Source organism: Maylandia zebra, linkage group LG22 (genome assembly GCF_041146795.1).
Source record: "Maylandia zebra isolate NMK-2024a linkage group LG22, Mzebra_GT3a, whole genome shotgun sequence".
NCBI classification, from domain to species: domain Eukaryota; kingdom Metazoa; phylum Chordata; class Actinopteri; order Cichliformes; family Cichlidae; genus Maylandia; species Maylandia zebra.
The window spans coordinates 24,996,046-25,021,521 of record NC_135187.1 but is presented as its reverse complement, the minus strand read 5'-3'; the positions used below and the strand labels follow the sequence as shown (position 1 = coordinate 25,021,521).

The 25,476-nt window shown below is 39.4% G+C and overlaps 3 protein-coding genes across 5 annotated transcripts; all 3 read right to left on the bottom strand.

Moving 5' to 3' along the window:
* Positions 1–448: 448 nt before the first annotated feature.
* smim12 (small integral membrane protein 12) lies at positions 449–3,717 on the bottom strand. Of its 2 annotated transcripts, none has more exons than XM_004547798.2 (2): positions 3,613–3,717; positions 449–2,104 (listed from the first exon to the last, which is right to left on the bottom strand). In XM_004547798.2, exon 2 carries the CDS (start codon positions 2,073–2,075, stop codon positions 1,800–1,802), a length of 276 nt encoding a protein of 91 aa, XP_004547855.1. In that variant the 5' UTR covers positions 2,076–2,104; positions 3,613–3,717; the 3' UTR covers positions 449–1,799. The 2 variants fall into 2 exon arrangements, with proteins under 2 accessions (XP_004547855.1, XP_004547854.1); XM_004547797.4 differs by lacking the exon at positions 3,613–3,717 and adding an exon at positions 3,430–3,582.
* A 1,005-nt stretch (positions 3,718–4,722) lies between these two features.
* pef1 (penta-EF-hand domain containing 1) lies at positions 4,723–13,973 on the bottom strand. Of its 2 annotated transcripts, XM_076879128.1 has the most exons (6): positions 13,816–13,973; positions 11,757–12,003; positions 7,943–8,098; positions 7,130–7,273; positions 6,743–7,020; positions 4,723–4,968 (listed from the first exon to the last, which is right to left on the bottom strand). In XM_076879128.1, the coding sequence occupies exons 1-5, from the start codon at positions 13,834–13,836 to the stop codon at positions 6,791–6,793; spliced, it is 798 nt and encodes a 265-aa protein (XP_076735243.1). In that variant the 5' UTR covers positions 13,837–13,973; the 3' UTR covers positions 4,723–4,968; positions 6,743–6,790. The 2 variants fall into 2 exon arrangements, with proteins under 2 accessions (XP_076735243.1, XP_004547856.1); XM_004547799.4 differs by lacking the exon at positions 4,723–4,968 and having other exon boundaries at positions 5,606–7,020.
* Positions 13,974–14,194: 221 nt separating this feature from the next.
* Positions 14,195–19,602, bottom strand: LOC101480473 (gap junction beta-5 protein). The gene is made up of 4 exons (XM_004547800.2): positions 19,545–19,602; positions 18,400–18,530; positions 15,814–16,291; positions 14,195–15,063 (listed from the first exon to the last, which is right to left on the bottom strand). Exons 3-4 carry the CDS (start codon positions 16,201–16,203, stop codon positions 14,656–14,658), a joined length of 798 nt encoding a protein of 265 aa, XP_004547857.1. The 5' UTR covers positions 16,204–16,291; positions 18,400–18,530; positions 19,545–19,602; the 3' UTR covers positions 14,195–14,655.
* Between the last annotated feature and the right edge of the window lie 5,874 nt (positions 19,603–25,476).

The following is a 25,476-nucleotide window of genomic DNA, read 5'->3' as shown; positions in this document are numbered from 1 at the left end:
TATAAGGCTTTAAGGACCCTATTAATCCCATCTGGTGGAGCACAAATATAGGTCCGGCTGTTTATGTGGTTTTTGAAAAATGATGTGCTCTTATTTTGAAATAAAGAGCTTGACTGGAGTGAAACAATGATTAGCTCACATAGGACTGGCTGAAAACATTTAAATGAGCTGGGTGTGTTGGGTAGCATCTCAACAGGGAACCAGGGAACAATTTGCGGGTTCTTTTGGATTATTGTGATTTTTGGTGTGCTGCACACAAATTTCACACTTAGAGAAAATAAAAAGACTCAAAAATAAACATTTGTGAGCAAAAAGAAAAATTAAGCTAGAAAATACATAAAACTTCAGATGGCAAAGAAAATACTGGCGTTCAATTAAATGTGACAAAGTGGTGATTTTTCCAGGGTGTACCCAACCTCTCGGCGTGTGACAGTCAGGATAGGCTCCATGTCCTTCACAACCTTTATTCAGGTAAGTGGAAGAAAATTGATGAATGGGAAGTTGACATTTTTACATGCAATTATCTCTAGAAATTTGCTAAAAGCTGTTTATATATTTACAGTATTAGAAACATTATACTTGTTAAAGTTTACGTTTTTAAACCAGAGAATAAAAAGTCTTGTTTCAAGTGGATCGCTCTTTCCTTTAATCGATTTAAGATGGCCAAATAGCACAAGGGCTAAATTCCAAAGGTGAATCAGTTAATGGTTTCCCAGCATAATAATTTCCCCCTTGAAGCTGAACGAGTGGAGTCATTACTTCCTTCCTTTGACTTTTAAGTTACTTTCCGCCACTGGCAGAAGCATTGTTTCACAAAAAGAGGTTCGACACAGTTGCTCAGAACTGAACGTGAAACAGCGCTGACACAGACAGAGTTCAAGTGTTTTCTTTCTTCTTCTTTTTTAAAGTAAGAATTAACTAACTTCATGAAAGCTCCTTTTTGATAATTCCCAAATAGAAGCTGTAAAAATTTACTGAAACATCACTCAAGGAAACACCTGGAGCACACAAACTTCTTTATCACATTTTTTCAGCAGGACTATTATTATTACTGTTTTGTTTTGTTTTTTTAAAGTGTGCAAATCCAGACTTTCTAAAATGAAAGTATTGAGCACATGGTTCCAGACAATACAACTAAGCAGCTTAAACATCCTGGGAGACCGCCCACAATGCTGGCTTATGTTCTGTCACATATCATCAAAGGTTCCAGCAAAGTCCTGTCGTTCTTCTCTTCTTTTATGACAGCCGGACTTCCTGTCTCTATAAACAGAAATGATCAAAAGGAGTAAAAACCCCCAAAAACCCAGACAGGTCTGTAACATGAAAACTGGTCGTGGAATGACAAATGACATTTGAGTGACTTAATAACAAAGTCGCAATTATATACATTTACCATACTGGCACAACCAGATGTATGTAATCCATCCAAGTCTGTTTTCAAATCACATAAAACTTTGTCAGATTAAAGACTGAACACGCAAAGGTTCTACAATAAGGTGTTCTAATGACAGTGGATGGCTTAAGTTATTGATAAAAAGCATGCACATGCACCATCAAGTAGATGATTGGAGAATTTGGTACAGCCTTTGATTATGTAGAAGAAATAATTATATTCAAGCTACTAAAAGTTTCCCAGTGTTCACCCAGGCAAGTTTTTGCTGTGGATTTCCATGAGAGTGGAGCTGAGCTGAATAAGGAAGAATGTATGATTCAATGATCACCCTCTCTTCTGCTCTCAGTGCACAGTCCTCCAGCTGAAAAAAAAAGGTCAAACGCAAGTCTATCACAGAAACAGGGGATTAGCTCTTTTCAGGTCGGTTCCTGTTCAGAGCCGCTTTAGGTGTGAACTCCAGTTTCTCTTTGAGGCTCAGCACCTTTGTGCTGTCCATGCCCACTTGCTCCTGCAGCTTTCTTTCTTCCCTCAGTTCCTGGATGCCTTTCTCTTCCTCTCTGGATTTGGGGGTGCCCCTGATGAACCATTCCAGGTGATAGCCCACTGCTCCGACCACAAAAGCCACAGGGAAGGTGACATACGGAGCATAGGTCCGCAACGCTGTCCACACTACAGGCCACATGACTGCATGCAGCTCTGGGATCCCAGGTGCTTCAAGAGAGGAGGAGAAAAAAGGTATGTTATTGGTTGTCTGTCGCTTAATTTGCTCACGTCCAACTCTGCATTTTCCTGCTGTGTACTAGAACAAGTTTGCATAATTCTGAGCTCAAAGTAACTTTTATTCACTATATGTGTTATTAGTGTAGCTCTTCACTTCATTCAGTGTCAGAAACAAACAAATACCTAGATTGATTTGAGCAGCAGTGGATGGAGCGTCTGTGCTCATAGCACAGAAACATAATAGGTCACTTTTAGTAACTTGCCGTGAACATTTATAGCTTATTAGGTCTGATTTTACTACTTCAAAATTGCTGCCCTTTTTGTTTAAGCTACTGACCCCTTGTGGCTTTAATTCAATTCTGATTAGTGGAGAAATCTTGTAACTTATAGGATTCATCTAACTCAGGGGTGCCCAATCCCGGTCCTCGAGAGCTACCGTCCTGCAGCTTTTAGATGCATCCTTGTTCCCACACACCCGAATCAAATGAATGGCTTGTTATCAGGCCTTTGCCAAACATGATGGCATGCTGGAGAGGTAATCAAACCATTTGATTCAGCTGTGTTGGAGTAGGGATGCATCTAAAAGCTGCAGGATAGTAGCTCTCGAGGACTGGGATTGGGCAGCCCTGATCTAACTAATTACCAACAAACCCAGATCAGCATAAAAACCCTGTTTTTTTGCTTAGATAAATCAATGACTCACTCGCAGACTGCTATGTGCTATTTAAAAACACAGCATAGAGCTTACTGAAGAGAAATTTTGGATAAAATTAACATGACTTAATGTGTCTACCCATTTCTGAAATACTTTCTTAATGTGCGAAATAACTGAGGCCAAAGTGCACATGAGGACGTCGTCAAACACCAGACAGTATAATGAGTACGTCTGTGTCCTTCCAATGCCCTCTTTCTCTTAAGCCCGACCAGCAACACAAGTAGCAGTAACAGCCTTCGACTTCTAGCATCAATTCATGCTAGCTACTGATCTTTCGTGCCTGATTAACCTTTAATACAAGTTGAAATATCCCGGTAATTTTTACTCGTTTGGGTGTTTCATGAGAGCCGAACTCAAGAGGTATTCTCAACAATTCACCAGTTTACATTCAAACATATTGCGTTTCCCAGCTTTGCATGACTCTTTAAAGTTATATGATAAAATTCGCTACGGAGTACGCCAGTATAAATTATAAGTCCAGTCATTACACGCTATATGATATGAATGACTGAACTTGATTCGACCAAATCTAGCACAACGTAGAAGTCTAAAACGATAACAATGAAAAGAATTAACGCTAACGTAGTGTTACCAAACTTACCGTGCGAAAGTCATGTAAGAAAACTGAGAGCTGCTACCGGCTAGTGTGCTTTCTGTTTACTTCAAAAAGACAGCTCGAGGAATGATAATTCAGAGCACAACATACATTCACCGAGCTTTTGTGCCTGCCTACAAACACTCAAATATTTAGGGGGGAAAAGCCCCAAATGTCGTAAGTACTCACCTTTACCGCTAGCACGTTGGTACTGTAGTGACGCAATTTCCGTGTCAAAGTCTGTATCCTTCCTGGTTTATCGTCATTGGCTGGCGAACTTCGCGTAGACGTAACAATATCTCACGGTGTTTTAGCGCCTCTTAGCGGTAAAAATAATACGCTACACTACTTTGACATTTGTACCGAGTAGAGAAAGTGCATTGTGAATGATCAGTACCATTTACTACTGACATCCCATAAATTACATAATAATATAAAGAAATAAATAAAAATAGAAAAAAACAAGCAAATAATGAAAAACCACCATTAATTCATAAACTAATCAACATACCTAGCCTAAAATACACGAGACATTTGTCCAGTTCTTAGCACTAGTTAAAAAAACAAAAAACAAAAAGCAGCCACCTCTTTCTGTGTTTAAAAATTCGGTGGTATTTTTCCCCACAAATACTCTCAAGAAATCCTCACAAAAGGCTGACAGATCTGTCACCAGCATTGTGCTACACACTGACAAGGCGTGAGCTACCCCCTCTTGTATGACAAAACCATCAAGTGACAAGATAGTTTTCTTTTAGTTTAAAAGCACTTTCAAAAGCTTAGTGCGTTGCATAAAATCGCAATTTAGGGTTTTTTTGGCTGCCTGTGAGGAATGCAGAGAAAATAATACATTTTAGTCACAGAGTAGGAAACCATACAGTTCAGACTTGGCTACACGAGGCAAAAATATTCCTCTATGCTACTGTTGTTTCTGGGTAGTAAAAGGGTATATGATTGATGATACTGATATTTCAGCTCCTGGGCCAGCTTTACCAATGCTGGGCACAAAGCTGATCCATAGCAGTTGGAATGCAGCCTGTCATAAAGGAATGACCATCTCTGACTCCATGGCTGTTTGTGCAGAGGCAAAGAGAGGGGATTATAAAGCTAAATCAAAATTTGTTATCATTACTTGCAATGCTGCTTAGAACTGTGTGGGTGATTACGCTTCATGCTTCAAAATTATTCTCTTAAGCAGTTCCTCCCTCTGTGCTGTCCATCTTGTAGTGCCAGAATTGGAATTTGATCAGTCCTGTCAAATAAAGTGAAATGTGCTCATCGCCTGAAGGAAAACAACATCACTAGTGCCAGTTCTGCTTTAATAGCAAACTTGGCAGTGACAGGATTATTTCATCAGTTCCTGTTTATTAGCAAATGAGATTTAGAGTTGCACTAGCCAAAATTTCAATGTAAAAATACAACCACCTTATCAATCCAAATCACAAAGGGAGACTGACAGAGTGGCTGACTGAAGCCCTGTAGACCTGCTCTCCCCAAGTTAATTACAGATGTCAGGCATGGTCAGCAGTGGGAAATTTTTCTCATTACCTGAAAATTGACAGACAAGACTTTGGTTAAATCACTGCTGAATCAGGGAAGCCTGAAAAAGCGTGTGGCACAGCTCCTCAAGCACGGTGCATTTTTGGCCACGGCTCCAAATCTGCCGAACTCAGTGTTTTGAAAACAGTCCAGATGCTAAACATATGTCAACAAATGCAGGGGGTGGTGGCAGGGATGTGACACATATGACACAAAGTGCCCTAAGGGATCAGTGACAGCTACATTTAGCCCTGGATTAACATGCAGGGAGACTGCTAAGCAGGAGATGGGTGTAGAATATGACCAAAAAAGATGCACAAGAGAATTTGATAGATTGCCTCTGATTTGGGATGAAGCTGGGGGACTCGTGGCACAGGCTGTCAGAGGAACAGATGGTGAGTAAAACGAAGTGCCAAATGTGGAAAGGAAAGACAGAGACTTCTCTGAGTCGGGTTTGAATTTCAGCTAATCAGAAGTGCTTTTAAAGAAAATCCAACCTCGAAACATTCAGGGCTCACTAACAGAAATATTACAAACTCAACCTGTACTTGATTGACTGCATTTCACTGTAATATTAATGAATTCACTCTGTGCTTAATTATTCTATTAATATGCATGCAATATGCATTCAAAACTGGTGGCGAACTCATTCATACATATGAAAATTTATTTGCTTTTGGCATTACAAACCATCATGACATGTTTAATGAGCTAAGAATATATACCTCAGTGGAGTGTATTATTCATATATCAAAGATAAATGTACTGAAGTAAAAAAACAAGAAGAAACCAAAGGATACAGTGAGGCACAATTTTATCCATCTTATCTTACTGCGAGCTGTTAAAAATAGTGACAGATTTGAACTATTTTACTTTCAGTAGAAGTTCTTATACAGATTTCCTAACAGACTTTATATTGAAGTAATATGCAATATCATGTACATTTACTGAAAGTAAGTACCTTCTGGAAATACCCTTGATGTGCATAAATTTAAAAGGCATTTGAACAGTTTTATGGCACAAGAACACATTAATGCTGCTTGTGTGCAAATTCACAGGGAAAAGTACAAGTAAATACTTTTCACATGTCACCAAGGCAACCAAGGTAAACTGTTTTGGCATCCTGCTGACTTCCCAGTAAAATTTAAAGGGGCGATATTATCCTCATTGCAGTACTACTTTTTAATTCTTGGATTCTGTTTTAAAGTGTGATTCATGCACAGTCACTCCAAAGTAACCCAATCTTTATTTATTTTATAATGAAACTTGCTTCATACGTTGGCTGAAACAAGCTGCTTCACCTCCCTTCACTCCTACCTTCCTTCTGATTGGCAAAGTGTGTGACCATTCTGTGTGCATGAGATGACCATATTAGTTAGGGGTGTTCACTTTGATTGACATCACACAGGTAAATGTTAAAGAAATGATTGAAATGAAGTTATTAGAGCATTTTGAAGCCAGAGGCTTTGGCTCAGAGTCTCCTTGCATATATGTTACCCTATTTTTTTTTTTTTTTTTTTTTTTTTTTTTAAGCTTTGGCCATTTTTAATATGAACATCCAATATTTCAACATTTTAACAGTATAAATATGATGAAGCGCCATCCTATAAGCTAACCTGTGAAACCTTTAGCTCCATTTAAAAGAGCCAGTGGACTTTATTCAGGTATATGTTGCTGAGCTTTGTCTATTTACAGCAATAAGCCACGCAACAACATGGACTGGCATGATGTATACATAGCAGCATGTGGGGGCACTTATGGCGAAAAAGGGAGCGACTGTGACCTGAACATGGAGTGAGGCTGTGCAGAGGGGCAGTCGGTGGAACGGGGCTCACATGAGCCTGGTGACAGCACTGGACAGAAAGTCCTCATAGCTGAGGCGGATGTTGCCCGTCATGCTCGTGTCTCTCTCCCGAAACACTTGAGTCATGCTCTGAAGTTGCGTGCACACGTGGATGAAGCGGTCCAGCTGTATGCCGGGTCGGGCACCTCGCACGGTGAAGCGCTGGACCAGCGTCTCTGAAAACTGGGGGCTGAGGTTGTAACCCATCTGAGCGAGGGCTGAGAAGAGAAAGTGACATATGTGCATATTTGCATTTATATGATTGGATGAAATGATTTAAGTCATAGACTTTTCTCAACATGTTGTCAAATGTGCAAACACTGATACCTTGTTGTAGTTCCATGCCACTGATACATCCTGAGCGATCTCTGTCATACTGCTGAAACATCGCTCTCCACCGCTGCATAAAGTCCCACAGTGCTGAGAAGCCAAACAGGTCCATTCGACCAGACCGCGTCTTGTCAAACATGTCTAACAGAAAACACAAACACACGGGCTCAGCCAAGCAAGACAAAGAGGCTTTTTTTTTTTTTTTTGTAAAGCAGAACCACTAAGCTCATCCTTCATCATCATGGATCTTCTCCTTGTGCTACTTCAAAGCAGTCACACACTTCTCATTATGGTAATAGAAAACATTAGTCACCGCCTGTAAGCACAACTGGAATGTAGGGATAGTTGTGCAACAACAATGGGAACAGCGACAAACATGACTCAGTCATTATTTAGGCTGACTCCTGGCGGCATAAATTTCTCCCTGTTTTAGAAACTCAAGACATTTCTGTTTACAAGCTTGATAGATTTAGGGAGGTACTTCCATCCATCCATTTATTTTCTACCACTTATCTGGGTCTGGGTCCCAGAGGGCAACAATCTAAGTATAGTGAGTGGGGAGTAGAGTACTCCTATATAAATCCAGCCTACTTCCTTTTTCCCACTACTTCTCTATGCATTTGTTTGTCTAAATAAACTTTTGCCTCCTTCTGCTGTAGCCATTCAGGTCACTGAGAGTATTTTACATTGTTAAATAGTGTGTCATTCTGCCTTCAGCAACACTATAAGAGCATTCACAACCAATTCATCAACACAGCACTACCTCACGGCCTGTTGAGCATTTTATTTAGCTGCTGCTGGATGACTTACTGATCATCATGAGGCAAGTCTCGTCATTAAAGGAAGACCAGTTAGAGTTGACAAGTGCCTGCTTGAGCTCCTTTAGGTTGATGAAGCCACTGCGATCAGTGTCAACACTCTGGAACCACTGGTACGCCTCTGGGTTAACACCAGGAGGAATGTTACCTACACAAAGACAAAAAAATAAGTGCGGTAATGAGACAGAGAAGGAAAGAAATGCGTTCTGACTGACTTTAAAGATTCCCATGGCTTCAAATTTGTTTTCCAAGCTGTTTCCACTGCCGTTCATCTCTTTTTCACCAATCCGTCTCAACCACCTAGTATGATTTATTCTCTTTATTATTTCCCCTCCTCATATTTTCTACCAGTTATTATTTCACTAAACCTCTCAGGATTTTCAGGAGTAGTGAACAAGTGTGGGGGAAAAAAAGGAAAAGAAGAAGAAATATTCTTGGAAATGAAGCGACTACCGCACTCCAATGCCAAATAATCATTTATTTATCAGGAGATGAAGAAACGCTCTTCGGCTGTCTGACAGTTGAAACTGTGCTGAGTCTGTCAAGAAGAAAATTGATCATAAAAAATAATACATCTATGCTTGGCTCAGTCTTTTGGTGTTTAGAAGCACCAATTTAGAAAAGAGCAGTGTATAAAATGACTAGTTAGAAAAAATCGACTTCATATGCAAGTGACACACCAAACAACTCCTACAGCTAATTACATTCTATATGCACTTTGAGTTTTGAAATGTTATTTGCTGTGTGGGTAAGAGAGCATACCAACTATAACACCTCTTAGTGATGACTGTTATGCCTGATATTATTTATACTTATTAAACATGTAGTGTGCAACATTTGTTTCTCTAGCTTTTTATCGCTAATGTCTGAATGGATAGTAGTGTGACATTTTTAAAATATGAGGCCTTTTGTGACTCTCTGTTTGCTCTAATAGCCTGTGGACTGATTTCTATGTGAACTATTCAGTAAATTCTCTGTACACATCTTCAACTATGTGACACACATGCTCACTCCTGAGTGCCTTAAATAAATATCCATCTTCCACTGCCAGTATCAAAAGCGAGCAACAAAAGCTTTTGGTAGCTTAGAAGGGGAGCCCACTGGAGTCCGCCCGGCCAAACAGAAATTTGGTTTGCTGGTCACCTGGTTTTTGGGATCAAGTCTGTACTGAAACCTGAACGGTTATCTGGTTAATATTAGTAAGTAGTAAGTAAAATTTATTTATATAGCACTTTTTAAGACAAAAACGCTGTTACAAAGTGCTTCACAAGAAGACATGTCAAACAAACAATATAGCAACATAAAGGAAGTATAAAAGCATATCAAACAAGCAATAGTACAATATAAATATAAAATAAAACAACATATTACGCATTAACATTACCCAAATGCCTGTCTAAACAGATGAGTTTTAAGCTGTTTTTTAAAAGAAGCCACCGTGTCGATGGTGCGTAGTGAGGAGGGTAAACCGTTCCACAATATTGGAGCCAGGGTTTGAAAAGCGTGATCCCCCTTTGTTTTCAGACGAGTCCGTGGAATAGATAGACGACCGCTATCAGTGGATCTAAGAGTCCGCTTTGGAGAATAGGGCTGGAGAAGCTCCGAGATATAGATGGGGGCCTCACCTTGTAGAGACATAAACGTAAAGGTGAGGATTTTAAACTTATATCTATACTCAACCGGAAGCCAATGCAGGGATTTTAGTATAGGAGTGATATGGGAAAATTTATTGCTGTGGGTTAAAAGCCTTGCTGCAGCATTTTGACTAACATATTAACTAACAGTAGTGTCCTTATTAACACTCAGGTAGTGGACGTACTTTCTGAAGTAGAAAAACTAATGTATTGAGCTGTCAGCTGTTAAATTGTATGAAACTGTAATTCATGTATTTTCACCAAAGAACAAGAGATTCACCAAATTGAATTTTCTTGGCTGATTCCAGTTGTTGTTGTTTTAAAGTGTAACCTGCCAATACCAATATTTGGCAATTTGATTTGGATTTTTTTGTTTTTTTTCACAGAAGTTTAATTAAAAGCATATGCAATCAATAAAACAACTTTTTCTTTCAACCTTTGCAAAATATTATTTTCATAATAAAATAAATAACTACACTGCAGTAAGTTACAAGATCTTCTCTGACTTAAACAGTTGAAAATGAAGTGCTCTGGTACTGGAAAGAGGTGCAAATAATTAACTAAAAATGAGGTACTGTACACCCACCTTTACCTAATACATTTTCTTTACTTAACCCCCCCCCCCAAAAAAAAAACAGTAACAACAACAAAAAAAACTGGTGCTACAGATTTATTTAACAAAATAAAGTTCAGTTACTTGGATCATTTTCCAGTATGTTTATAAATTAACTAGATAACAGGACATCAATCCTTTTCTCTTTTTCACTCATCTCCATAATTTTCTTCATAACTGATTCGATCTTTTGCTCATACCGAGGCTGCTAGCTTGTGGTTGGCTCTAAGGTTTGGATAGCTTTAGCTTTTTTAAAGCGTCCATGTTCAGCTAGGTGAGGGTGATTTACATGGCTGATTAATAGGAAGGAACAGGAACAGAATAGGAAGGACAGAACCTTTCAGTCTGTGCCACTACGCCTGTGGAGCAGTTTACTACCACAACTGATTTTAGTTGACCTTGTTCATTCTTTTAAAAAGCAGCAAACAAAAACATTTCAGTTTAAACAGGCTTTGTGTTGAGAATTTATATTTATTTTAAAATAAATAAAAATTTAAAAATATTTTATATAAATGTAGTCATTACCAATAATAGGGGCCGATAGATGAGTAGGTATAAATTAGCTATGCAACATATATCTGGCATTGATAACCAGAGTCAACTATAATGAGTCAATTAAACTGATACTGAGTATGTACCCTGGTATTTCAGCTGTTGTACATCTGTGAATGCAGCATACGTATGATACTGCAACACAGTCTCGTACACAGCTCATGTAAGTCTCATTGCCATTTTGCCTGATGTTCTGCTTCCACAAGCTGCATGCAAATGTGAGCAACAGAACAGGAATTGCATTTCATCTGACAGTTAGACGGGGCCCCTTTAAATACATATTTGTTTTACAATATGGAAAAAACAAAGAAGGGATCCAAATAACCTTCCTGCAGTTAGTAAGGCAGTTTGTATTCTTCTAAAGGCTACATGTCCAACCTTAGTTATACAGGTTCAGGTTTCATAAATAGCGGCTGTGAAAATGAAGGTGCAGATAGGGTCAAAGGTTGACAAAAAGCCGTCTCGAGAAGAGGCCATTATCTGGAAAAAGGAGGTGTTAGAAAAATATGGTGTGAGTTGAAGGAAGCAGTAGAGGGGGGACTGATTGTCAGAAAAATGAATGGGGAGAGAGGGACAGGTGACACTTGAGGGCAGACCCTTGATGGATTTTGTCCCTGTGGGGACTGATCGTAACATAGGCTATCAGGTTCTGACTTAGGCTTAGCCACTACTGGAAACAGTGTAATCACACACACGCACACACACAAACACACTCTTTGCCCATCTGTCTCTTACTCTGTTTAGCCCTCACTCAGTATTACCGGAGTCATCACTCCAGCCGTGTAATCCTGCTGAGGGGCACAAACTGAACCCTGTCTCTACAAGACTGTCTGGGAACGCAAGTCATTTTCTATCCATCATCCCAGCGGAGAGTGAGGGGGGAAGCAATGTGGAAGCAGAATCAGAGTCTATCTGCAGTCTCCTTGTGTTCAGTGTATGCCTGCTTAAATCCTACAGGCAGAGCTACCACAGATGCTTACAAAGATATGCTCTCGTCTCATAATTACCTGCAGGACCATAGTTTGCATTAGGTCCCCCATATGGTTGTCCACCATAACCCCCATAAGGCCCACCAGGGGCACCACCTGGCCCTGGCCCATATTGCCCTCCATGACCTGGAACTCCATAACCACCATAGGGGCCTCCTGGTTGACCTCCAGGACCTCCGTAAGGAGCTGATGGTGGAGGCCCATAGGAACCTCTGCCTGCACCGTATGGCGCACCCTGTGGCGGGTTGACTCCAACTGGATAGCCCTGCAGAGGGACAAAAAAGCAAGGGTCACTAAACCCTATAATAAACAGGCTTACTGCTTCTGCAGTAAAAGAGTCTGAGGACAACAGAGACACAAGATACTTCAGGTATGGCTATTCGACTATCTTCTCAAATTCTGTACTTAAGTTTAGTTTTAAGGTCATGTATTTTCCGTTGCCTTGGATCCTGCTACTTTGTACTCCAATTGTTTAACATTTCAGGGGAAAATATGTAATCATTAGCCACAATACTAAAATCAGCTGCTCAATATTGTATAGCCCCCCTCTGTGCCTGCAAAACAGCTCTGACATAGTGAGGCATGGAAACAGGATCTCTAGTGGATTCTTGGAGTCCTGTAGATTGTCCGCTGCGGCCTCCACAGATTGTGATCGTTCCTGGGAGCATCCAGTGGATGATCAACTAGACTGATTTGGGGGACTCTTTCTTGTACCTCTCATTCAGCAGTTTTTGCAGTGTACATTGCACCTCTAGGGTTGAATGCAACTAACTGGTAATACCTTAACCTCCTAAGACCCGAACTCTTCCACGACATGCATTTTTAATTTCTCTTTGATATTTGGGCATATTGGGGCCCAATGAATGTAAAAACAAAGAATTACCAGATTTTTTTTTCAACCTTATTTTTGTTTTTAAGAAAAATAAGAGCCACATATGAGGATTTTGATAGAACAGTAGCAGTATAATGCCCTCGTAAGTGGATATCAAGCCCATGTAGAGCAAAATTGAGTATTTTAGTCTAAATAACCCAAAATGTGATGTCCACGTATGTGGACGCCAGGTCCTAGGAGGTTAAGGCATAAGCAGGATTGTGTTGTCTGTAGCAATGTTTAAGTGGGTTTAGTATAAAGGTTTGATCTGGACTCAGAACTCATAGAGCCTACAACCCTAGAGTTCCCATGGCCATGCCACAGACAGCAGTTTATTTGGCACCAATGAGAGCTGCACAATATGAGGAAAATATTTTTTGTTTAATTAAGTTAAATGTTGCATACTTATTTGAAAGCTACAATCAGCTTGTAAATTAAGATTTTGCCAGCAAAACATGTAATTGGTTTATAATTATGAGACTGCTCATGTGAAGTTACCTATAGGACACAGAGGTGGGTAATTTTTTGTGATAGGTTAAAACAAAACAACAAAAAATACAGCTGTATTTTGGTAGTGTATTAGTGGTTTTAAATACTTTTCAGGCAAAGATCATTAAACATGTGAAACAAAGTCTTATTCTAGCCTTTCGATGATGTAATCAATTAATACAAGAAAAAAAAGATTCACGAATTAACTAAAAACTAGACGTACAGAAGCTTAACGATGCCATAATTCAAGCAAAATAAACTAGATTGGATCCCACTGTGCTGATCAATGATTCGTTTGTTGACATAAAACGGCTCAACTTCTTTTATATGGTAGGTAATTAAGGTTAAAACTCACTTACACCATAATTATGTGTTTGAGTAAAAACGATGAGTTACCTCTACTTTCAGATGAAACCCACCATGACTGTTATCAATTCAAACGAGGAAAACTAGAGTAGTTACGTTTTGCTGAACCACAAGACCAAATTTAAAAGATAAACACTGAGTAACCCGCTATTTCCAACCGAAATGTTGCTAAAGAATAGCAACAGTTTACCGTGTAACACTTAGCTAACCACAGCAGACAAATGAATAACCGAAACTACTTGCGGTGCTGTTAGTTACGTCACATTGGTCAATAAAAGAGAAACTCAATAAACAACATTAGTATGTTATTATGAAGACAAAAACAAAATATAAAATACGGGAATTCAATACCTGTCCGTAGTGGAAACTCATATTTGACAGCCTTTACTTCCTACAACGAAGCATCCGTAAGGGCAGATACGGCGACGTCCAGTTTCCGCTTACCATTGGTGCATTGTCCTATCTATCAAAACCGCACCCGTGTCCTCTGCTTCTGATTGGACGGTAGTGTGGAAACTCGGATGACGCCAGAACAAGTAAGGCGGGGTCATATGTAAAGCTTTGTGTGAAGCCGATTGTGAAGTAATTTGTGAGTGACTCAGCGTGTAATCCTAAAGTGAATATAAGGTTCACTTACAGCATGTAGTCTTCCCAACTGACCTGGTAACCGCTTGATAATTGTGAAATGCATGAAAACAGACACATACACAAACATTTAACAGTGAAAAAACTTTATATATTGCAACAACCCCACCCCCTCATCATTTAAAACAAACTATAATAGCTGTAGTCTTACTTCATTATGGTTGACAATGGTTCTTGTGCAAGAATAAAAGAGATTTCCTTCAAATCTCTTCATCTCCACTTACTGTGTTCAAGAACGTGCTGTGCTTGGCCAGTCACAATTTACTATTGGCTAATGATGCACAGGCTACATAAAAGCATGAATACAGAGACACACTCATACAGACACAGAATACATGCACAAAAAATAGCTTCCTCTTTGACCCACAATTTTGCTGTCGATGCATGCTGAATTTCGTTTAACATGGTAATATTTACAAATCACGGCATACTTCTTTTGTTTTCCATGAGCAACAGTTTTGCAAGCAGTAGGAGGGATTCATTTGCTTCCAGTGGCACCTGGAGTTATTCAATTAGCTTTTCAGAGTAGCCCGAGCAACATGGTTCTTATTGCGTGGTTGGTGTCTCCTCAGTCTTGATGTTATTCAGGTTCTGGTTAGACACTGTTGGATCCACTCTCAAAGATGATCTAGACTTGTGCCTTGAATGAGGTGTTGACGATGACTTCAACTCACGAGTCTCTTCATCTATTTTGTCAATGATTCGTTTCTTGACTTTCTTGCAGATGAAGTAAAACATCTCAAAGATACACATCAAGATGCAGACAGCAGAGGACACCACCATGAAGAGAGTGAAGATTTTCTTCTCTGTGGGGCGGGATACGTAACAGTCCACTATGTTCGGGCAAGGATCCATTGAACACTTTAACAAACGGGGTAAGTCGAACCCTTCGTGGATGTAATACAGGATGTAGAGGAAAGCACCGTCAAAACTTGCCTTTAAAATCAGGCTAACCTATGAGAAAACAAATGAGTGTTAAAGTAAAGTAAAGTCCAAGTGATTTCTCAGTTGATAATGGCTGTGTTTGGCAGGATAAATTTTAAAGGTTCAGTAATTACTGTAACTTATCTCAGCCACTTGTTCAAGCTCTTATTATGATGTTTAGCCAGTTACAAAAAAAAAAAAAAAAGATAAGTGACCCTATGTAAAATTTGTAACCTAAGTGAGGACTCTTCATCCTGATTATCTAGAAAAGGAAGATTCGTGATATTACCAAATACCAAAATAACCACAATCAGTTAAAACAAACTGAACATTTGGTATTATATGGCTGTTTAAAGGAAGAAAGAATCGAATGACTGCAAATAGAGATGGGCTCTCTCCAAATATCGATAATTAAGGCTAGTCTCAGTATCAGATTGATACTAGGATGATATGATCTGTACTTTTTTTCTGTCCTCTAATTTCAGTATATGTATATATGTAGAAATGTTTGGAAGCATTTTTGTGCTGACTGTTACATCTATTTTTCTATAGTCTAGTTTAGGTAGGTAATATTAGTATCTTGGTATCTGCATCTGCAATACTTGATATTGGATAGATACCAAAATACCACCACTCTTGCAAAGTCATCACACATACAACTTCACATCAGTTTGGAGGTGTGGTGAAGCTTGTTGCTCATGCAGTACAATTGCTAATCTCCTTCCATGTGTGGCATACACAACATAACTGGAATTAAACATTAGCACCCTTCATTCTTACCAGGTATGTCCACCACAGCCCTCCACGTTTCTTCCCAGGGCGGGCATACATGTGTTTACCCTCATGGGTGGTGGTGTACTTTAAGTCCTTCATCTGTCGATATTTGACATGGGCAACAACCATCAGTGACGGGCATGTGACGAAAATGAGCTGCAGGGCCCACAGACTGATGTGGGAGATGGGGAAGAAGTGGTCATAGCACACGTTGGTGCAGCCTGGCTGTCTAGTGTTGCATTCAAAGTCTTTCCTTTCATCAGCCCACACCCGCTGAGCCGCCACCACAAACACCATCACCCGGAAGATGAAGACCACTGAGAGCCAGACCCGACCGAACACTGTGGAGTAATTGCTGACCCCACTGATAAGGGCCTGCAGCCAGTTCCAGTTCATGACAGATGCCCTAGAAGGGGAAGTGAAATCTGAGGAGTATGATTGATCTCCTCAAGAGATCAGGTGGAATGAAGTTCTTGATCCAAACCTGACCAGTCAAACAAGAAAATATATTAGAAGAATCTTTGTGGTTAAAACATTGAAACAGTGTCAGTCAGGGATTTGTAACACACACACAAACACACACACTTGCTAGGAGTCATTTAAAGGCTACTTCAAATACTCAAATTTTTTCAAGCTCCAAATAGCCAGAATATATCATTCTATGATATTCAATTACATTCTGTTTTATTTATTTACTGCCAAATCACAACAATAATTGAACAGCAAGGTCAATTCTCTACAATAAGACAGAGAAAACCCCCAACAATCGTATGACCTGTTTGAGAGACTGGTTTGGCGATAGTGGGAAGGAAAAACTTGCTTTTGACAGGCAGAAACCTCCAGCAGAACCAGGCTTAGAAAGGGCAGCCATCTGCCATGACTGGTTGGGCGTGATAGGAGGAAGACATGATAAACACCAGCTGTGGAAGCCAGAGATTAATAATACCTAATGATTAAATGTAAAGAGGTGTATAAACATATGGAGAGTGAAAAAGGTGAGTGAAGAAAAAAACAGTAAGTGCATCATGGCAATTCCTCCAGCAGTGTCTGTCTCCTGAGTTTTGGTCCCGGTTCCATAGAAGAGGGGCCTGAAAGCTAAAGGCTCTAATTCCCATTCTACTTTCAAATACTCTGGGAACCACAAGTAACCCTTCAGTCTGAGAGCAAAGTGATCTATTGAGGTGATGTGGTACTATGGGATCTTTAAGATAAGATGTAGCCTGATTATTCAAGACCTTGTGTGTTAAGAGAAGGATTTTAAATTTATTTTTGAATTTATTAATGAGCAAATGAACAAAAGCCAATATGGGAGAAATATGCTAGTCTTTTCAGTCCCTGTCAGTATTCTTGTTGCATTTTAAATCAACTGAAGACTTTTCATGGAGTTTTTCAAACATCATAAACATAATAATGAATTACAGTAGTCCAGCCTAGAAGTAATAAATGCATGAACTTTCAGTTTCACTCTGAGACATTGGATATTTCTAAATTTAGAGATATTGCTCAAAAGCAAGAAACCAGTCCTACATAATTAATTAACATGCGCACTGAAGATCTTATCAAAAACGTCTCCAAGATTTCTCACAGTGTTACTGGAAATCAAGGTAATGCCATCCAGGGTAAGTATCCAGTTGGATATGTATTTCAAAGGTTTTTAGGGCTGATACAATAGACATATTAAGGTTAGTAGTCTCTGAGTTCAAGCTGATTTAAATCCTCAGGTCAATTTTGCGATGCTTTCAGTGGGTGCGCCACTGTGTATGAATGCGTTTGTCTGAGTAATTCAACAACAGTAACTATGAAGCCACTGCAATTTTTCTCTGGTATTGTTTCCCAAAAGTAACGCATACAATCACAAACAAGAAAACTGTTCTGAACAACTGATAAGCCAAAAAATGAAGTTTGAGGAATCAAGCTGTTGTGACCACAAATACGATTTTGTTATTCCTTGTTATTCTTTTGCTTTTGCTTTTGGTTTATAATCCAACTGCCATCAGTGAGTGAGTCACCATCAAAGCTCCTCTTTGCGGAAAGAACCAAACCCACACCTGCAATATTATGAGTGAGCTGTTTGAAAGGACATCTTTGTTATCCCATAATTTTGGTTAAAATATTAACATGTGCATTTAACTGTCCAAACTTTAAAATTGTATGTATTCTGAGAAACATACACAGTTTAGGATTTTTGAAAGTTTTGAAACATTTTAATACAAGACATAAAGAAGTTCTGCTGTGCTACAAACAGGTTTCAAAAACAAGAAACAAAAGCTTCTCTTTCACATTTACATCTCATTCTGGTAAATGCACACAGCCTGACAGGGAACATGTTGGATAATAGCTTCACTGTCCACTTTTCTATTTCAGTTCTGTCACATCTAATCCCGACTATTTGAATTCAGAAACACTTTCTCTCATCTCAGCATCACTATAGAGATATTGAGCTGTCAAATCAGTTGCTATTTTCTCTATTATCCAGCATTCCTGACTATTAAATTACACAGCATAAAAAGACTTGACTCAATGAATGCCTTCAGAATCACAACATGGGCTACTGAAGGCAAGACACATTCAATTACTGCAAAAGTTGCCTACCTTTTACCTCGCCTTCTGATGGACAATACAACCAGCAACATTAATCTCACAGTGTGCCTCAGCCGGGGCCTCGAGACGCAGATGTTCGGCCGCCATCAGGATGATTCTTAAAGGAAATCTTCTGGCATCATCTTAAAAAAAGAGCTACAGATGCTTAAAGGATTTTTAAACACACAGCGTTGTCACTTCATCGCGACAATGCAGACAGCTTTCTCAATTTGCCCCTGTCGTAACTAAATGTCTTAAAGAGACTAGGGTAAATTAACATCCATAAACATAACAAAGATTACACTATGGCTGCAGTTTGATGCATGAACCAATATAATTCAGACTCTATTCTGGCACTGCCACAGAAGTTTGAATACAACTTGCTCTACAGGTTGAGCAAGTTGCCACCTTACCACTCTAACTCTGCTGCGCTCACTCTGTGGACTCCTTCAGAAAGCAGTTAAAAACATTTATTTAATCCATTTTTCTGTTAATATTCTTTTTTAATTTCTCTTTTTCAATTGATTTTATTATAACGTGGTGTTCTACTGATATTAATTGTGTTTTAATTGTCATACAGCCCTTTTATGTCTCTGATAAAGGAGCTATATAAATAAACATACTTATATTACGTTTCAGTACATCAATAATACATTGTCTGTATGAGTCAAAGCTCCTAGCTAACAAGGTGAGGTGGAGGTTACATTGTGTGGCTTTTGTCTTTTCTTTTCCACTTTTCATTCCACCATAGCTCTTTCTTAGTTTTCGTGAAATTCACAAATCTTGCCTTTAAAAAAACCCACTTTCAGCATGACTTTCTTCCATTTTTCAAGATAGCATGAATCATTTGGAGGAATAAAGCACAAGTAATCCTAGTGTTGTTTTTTTTGCACTGCTTCCAGTTATCTCTCTTTACAAATCGTATTCTTTTGCACGCATCAGGGCTGAGCTCTTCCCTTTGCACATGATACAACAGGAACAGACTGAGTGACATCCGTGCCCTTTTTTTGTTGCCAGCCCCCTTACAGTTATCTTTTGTCCTCTTCCTTTCCTGTATTAGTCTGAACTTAAAACAGAACTCAGCAATTCGTCTAAATCACACCTTTTTCCTTGATTAATTAATTTGTGCAAATATAGACAAGTATAAAGCACCTTACCCTGGGTGCAGGGAGCATCATTACATGAGTGCTGAGTGAATGTGATGTATCAGCTGCTCTTGACTCGATGCTCACTGATTCTGTCCCACCTGATCTTTTAAGGGGGCTGGCTTTAAGGTGTGGCCTTGCTGGTAAACATGAAGAGCAAGAGAAAGATAGGTGGAGCATCGCTCACATGAATGATGTAGATAGTATGCGTGTTAGGCATGGAAAAAAAAAAACTCTGCTCCAGGGAAATAACAGAGAGACAATTTCAGAGAAATGGAAGCGAAACCAGATAGCAGCACAAAGTCAGATAGGGCTGCCACAGACGATTATTCTGATATTCGCCTAGTCACCGATTATTTTCAGATCATGCCCCATTGAATGTATATAAAGATTGTCTTTATATTTCTGATCTTTTAGAACCTCATATTCCCTCTTGCAGCCTGGGGTCGTCTAATCAGAGGCTGTAGGTATTCCCCCAAACGCGTTTTAAAACCAGAGGTAATAGCTCTTTTAGAGCGTTGGCCCCCAGGTTGTGGAATTCTTTCCCTCCATCTTTGAATTGCCTGGATTCTATTTATTCTTTTAAATGAGTCTTTTTAAATAAGTCTTATTTGTTTAGACTAGCTTTTAACTAGATTTGTGCTGTATGTTTGATTGTGCTGTTTTATGTTTATCTGTTTTATATTATTGTGAAGCACTTTGTGGTTTTTATCCTGTGAAAAGTGCTATATAAATCAATAAAGTAAAGTAAAGTAAAGTAAAGGACGTAAAACGGACAGCTTATTGCACCAGCATACATCTGCTCTTATATAACTATCAATAGCTTACAGCTTGAAAGGTTTAAGGTATGTGCTAACTAAAAATAAAGGCAAGATAATAGTTTATTAAACTTTTAATGAAATTTGCAGATTGTCTCGGTGGAATGTAATAAACGCAACCGTCTATCAAAAATATAACAGGACATTGGAGTAAATTCTCGACCATTTCACACTTCTGTTTAATTAGTTTTCTGTTTGACGCATATTCTGCTGTGTGAAAACTATAACTTTAATGTCAGCTAAACTGAGGATTTATTCAGGAACAAATAAAACACTGAAAAAGCCAAACAATAACATTTTTAAGTTATCTAAGTGACTTATATATCATATTTAAACTGAGTAGCAAAAGACCACGGGGTGGTGGGAGTCTGGATTGTGGTTGAAGGTATTTTGGACCATTCCTCTTTACAAAACCTCTCTAGTTCATTCAGGTTTGATGGCTTCCGAGCATGGACAGCTCTCTTTAACTCACACCACAGATTTTCAATAATATTCAGGTCTGGGGACTGAGATGGCCGTTCCAGAACGTTGTACTTGTTCCTCTGCATGAATGCCTTAGTGGAATTTGAGCAGTGTCGAGATGAAATATTATTTTACATTCATAATCTATGTTACTATTCATGATCCTTATTATTACTGTTGCATCATTTATGATTTATCATTGTTGTCATTTCATTGACACATTTATTGAAACTGGTGATGTTATATTAAAGTCTGTATTTCAGGTGTTAGCATAAGCACATAATCTTTCATTGCAGGTGCAACTGTAATCATGTTATACACATATTACATAATTAAAGGGTTGAAGCTCGGTCAAGTTAATTAATGGTTTGAAGCTACGGGCAGCGCGATGTCTGGCCGATCAATGGAGCAAAGTTCAGCTATTGAAAGGTTGCCTACATGTTTACAGTATAATTTACTACATATTGCCTGTGTGCATTCAGCAGGCTGCACTGGAGTTTGCCTGGTAACAGATGACGTAGAGGGGGGTCATGCACTTAGATTAATGACACAGACACATAGCCTGTCTGGGTAAACTAATTGCAAGTGTTGTTTAAGTCTAGACAAGTAGAATAACAGGAAGCATCTGGAGGAACAGAGGAAGTAGCAGTTCCTTTTTAGAATATGTACTCGCTGGAGTTACTGGTCATCATAGTATAAATATCACACCCACCTATTGTCAGGTGGGAGATGGAGCCTGATGTTTTGCAGAGCCTATCTTCACCACATATATGTGTTTTAATAAAATCATTTGTGTTGACCCACTACGGACTTTCAGTCGTATGTCTCTTCCTCAAAATTCGAACCGCGACAGCAGTGTTTGGGGTCATTGTCTTGTTGAAAGATCCAGCCCTGGTGCAGCTTCAGCTTTGTCACTGATTCCTGGACATTGGTCTCCAGAATCTGCTGATACTGAGTGGAATCCATGTGTCCCTCAACTTTGACGAGATTCCCAGTCCCTGCACTGGCCACACAGCCCCACAGCATGATGGAACCAGCACCATATTTTACTGTAGGTAGCAGGTGTTTTTCTTGGAATGCTGTGTTCTTTTTCCTCCATGCATAACGCCCCTTGTTATGCCCAAATAACTCAATTTTAGTTTTATCAGTCCACAGCACCTTATTCCAGAATGAAGCTGGCTTGTCCAAATGTGCTTTAGCGTATCTCAAGCGACTCTGTTTGTGCTGTGGGCGGAGAAAAGGCTTCCTCTGAATCATTCTCGCATGCAGCATCTCCTTGTGTAAAGTGCACCGAATGGTTGAACGATGCACAGTGACTCCATCTGCTGCAAGATGATGTTGTAGGTCTTTGGTGCTGGTCTGTGGGTTAACTCTGCCTGTTCTCACAATTCGTTGCTTCTGTCTATCCGAGATTTTTCTTGGTCTGCCACTTCGAGCCTTAACTTGAACTGAACCAGTGGTCTTCCATTTTCTTTGAGACAGCTTTCTGTATCCTTCCCCTAAACCATGATGGTGAACAATCTTTGTCTTCAGGTCATTTGAGAGTTGTTTTGAAACCCCCATGTTGCTGACCCCCTTAAATACTCTTTCTCATTATTGGATTCACCTGTGTATGTAGGGGCAGGGGTCACTGAGCTTACCAAGCCAATTTGAGTTCCAATAATTAGTTCTAAAGGTTTTGAAATCAATAAAATGACAACAATGCCCAACTTTATGCACCTTCTTGATTTTGTTTAAACAATTATTGCACACTTTCGGCAAATCCAATAAACTTCATTTCCTTTCTCAAATATCACTGTGTGTGTCTCCTATATGATATATTTAACTGACATTTTTTTTATTGTAACAACCAACGATTTAAACAGGAAAATAATGACTATTGACACGGCTGCCCAAACTTTTGCATCCCACTGTAAATCCTACTACTTATTCCTGCGTCTTTCAGGACCTTACAAAGCTTCAAACAAGGCATCGACGATTAAATTAGTCGTCGAAGTAATTGTTACTAGTTGACTAATCGTGGCAGCCCTAAAATAAGAAATAATGCGAAAAGTTATAATGATGGTGGATAACCAGACCGATCCACATGATGTTGCATGTGATGTAGAATGGATGCAAATCAGCACATTATAATACAGAGCGTCTGATCTGCGACAGCGCAAGGACCCAGTCTCTGTTTTTAGGCGTTTAACCTTTAAATCCCACTTAATTGCATTTACTGCCCTACTGCTGTGCACAGTGATGATTGCACAGTGTAAATAGAAAACAAATGTCCAGGCTGCACTTTCTTCATCCACTCAAAGAGAAACTCTGTTACAGTATTTTGAAGTTAAAAAGCACCAGGGAAACCAAAGCTGTTGGACAAACCTATGGACATACCAGTGTGTGGACATAAAGTAAACCTAGAGAATGCTGATGCTCCACCATTTTATTAAACTTTTTCCTTTCTTTTTTTAGTTAAACAAGAGGAAGGGGTGGGGGTGTGGGGGATGAGAGAGAGGCAAGAAATGTTAAGTAGACAGAGAACAGAGACTCTTATCTCTCTTATTAAAACCTAGCAACCACATCATCTACAGCCGGCACGGCTGTAGATGATGTGGTTGCTAGGTTTTGCTAGGTTAAGAGGCCACAGAAGTGGTTGTCAGTAGTGATATTACCGCATAAAAACAAGCTATTATGGGATGTAATTGTACCGACTTATAGATTTTAACATTTAAAATACAAGTGCACATTTTGGTCAAACTGCAATTAAAGCTCTGTGGTCACTTGCAGTTCTTCCCTGCTGGGTTTTCTGCTGAGCCGCCCAGTTCAACGTTGCGGGTGCTCAGCCAATCAGAGTTTGCCTGTTTAACTCTGCACTGTGATTACACGCAATTCTGAAAATCCAGAAAGAAATGCTTCCCGCAAAACGTTGAACTTGGACACTTGGGACTCTTGGTGGGTGCTCGGTGGGTTGTCGTTTACAAAACCCTTTAGGAAAACTGGTCCTGGATTTGGATTAAATAAACTACCCATGCAGTATGAGGAAATACACCATTTCTTTACATAAGACATTTGACTAATACATTCTTGGCCTAAATGAATTTTGTTTTACAAAATAAGCATTAACTGTAAATACTTAAATTTAGATAGTTTCAGGCATCCAATTTCAGTGCGGGTCTGGTGTGCTTATTTATAGTTCTATATTCTGTATTTGTGGACTCCAATAAAGTAGCTTTCCTTGATCCTTTCTCTCTTACACTGGTCAATTGTGCATCCCTCACTTCCTCCACTGTCTGAAACGTGCCATTTTAGCTAATTCCCTTACATTTGAAGACAGTTTTCTCCTTTAATGGCACACGAGCATGTTAATGCTGCCCATGCACAACTACTCATAATACCAAGTACTCATTCTAATATACAAGGTTACCATGTTACTTGTCACCAAGGAAACTATGACGAGCTATTACTGTATAAAAAGAAGAAGAAGGAAAGCATAAAGAGTCATTTTCTGTCTTGCTGACGTCCTGGTAAAAAGTAAAGAGGACATTTTATGCTCATTTAAACACTATGAAAAAACCTCTAAAAACAGTTTTGTCTGATTAGAGATGCATAAAGAACTGTTTTCTAAACTCTCAATGTTTAGGAGAGGGAGATTAAATTTTAGCAGGGTGAACATCAATTTCAGAGAGGTTTTGCTAAAAATGCAGGTGTTTTAGAATAGAATAGAATAATCCTGTAATTGTCCCACAAGGGGAAATTTGGTTGTAACAGTAGCCAGAAAGACACATATACAAACAAACAGTACACAGGACACAGAACAGAAACATACACAATTTTTCTTACATATTTACATATGGACAATGTTTACTATAAACAGAGTACTGTACAGTTATTAAATTAAATAAAAATAACTACAGATAAGAGGCAAACCAGGTTGTAGTGCAAATCGGTTGATTAAATTATTGCAGTTACAGCACAGATGTAAACATCTATGTTTGTTGGGAGCGGTTTTGATTGTATAGTCTGACAGCTGCAGGGAGGAAGGACCTGCGGAAACGCTCCTTCATGCATCGAGGATGCAGCAGTCTGTCACTGAAGGAGCTCTGCAGTTAAGCAACATTTACATGCATGGGGTGGGAGACTCTGTCCATCAGAGATGTTATTTTGGCCAGAGTCCTTCTGTCCCCCACCACCTGCACTGGGTCCAGGGTGCATCCCAGAACAGAGCTGACCTTCCTGATGAGTTTATCCAACCTCTTCCTCTCAGCTGCCGATAAACTGCTGCTCCAACATACCACACTGTAAAAAATGACGGATGCCACCACAGAGTCATAGGTCTTTAAAAGCGCTCCCTGGACTCCAAATGACCTCAGCCGCCTCAGCAGGTCGAGTCTGCTCTGACCCTTCCTGTAAAGTTCATCAGTGTTGTGGCTCCAGTCTAGTTTATTATTCAGGTGAACACCCAGAAGAGTATCAAGAATGAAAATGTATCTCACTGAGACAGTAGATGAATATATCACTTCATGTTTTTCTTCCTGAACACCTGGCAGAACACATTTTAGGCTAAAGAGAAACCTGTTTCCTAACTCCTCACAAGAAAGTGCAAAAAGTCTTGTAGAAATGGGACAGTTGAACCAAATGAGCAAATCACTGGATAAACACTGCTGGAAAGCACCATTTAT

What these genes read in the sequence shown, in the direction of transcription:
- smim12 (XM_004547798.2), bottom strand. Translation starts at nt 2,075, where the DNA reads ATGTGGCCTGTAGTGTGGACAGCGTTGCGGACCTATGCTCCGTATGTC.
- pef1 (XM_076879128.1), bottom strand. Translation starts at nt 13,836, where the DNA reads ATGAGTTTCCACTACGGACAG. An exon ending in TGAGTTTCCACTACGGACAG is followed by an intron (nt 12,004 to 13,815) that starts GTATTGAATTCC and finishes GTCCCTCTGCAG; the next exon opens with GGCTATCCAGTTGGAGTCAA. An exon ending in GACTTGCCTCATGATGATCA is followed by an intron (nt 7,274 to 7,942) that starts GTAAGTCATCCA and finishes GTTTTCTGTTAG; the next exon opens with ACATGTTTGACAAGACGCGG.
- LOC101480473 (XM_004547800.2), bottom strand. Translation starts at nt 16,203, where the DNA reads ATGAACTGGAACTGGCTGCAGGCCCTTATCAGTGGGGTCAGCAATTAC. An exon ending in GGCTGTGGTGGACATACCTG is followed by an intron (nt 15,064 to 15,813) that starts GTAAGAATGAAG and finishes GTTTTCTCATAG; the next exon opens with GTTAGCCTGATTTTAAAGGC.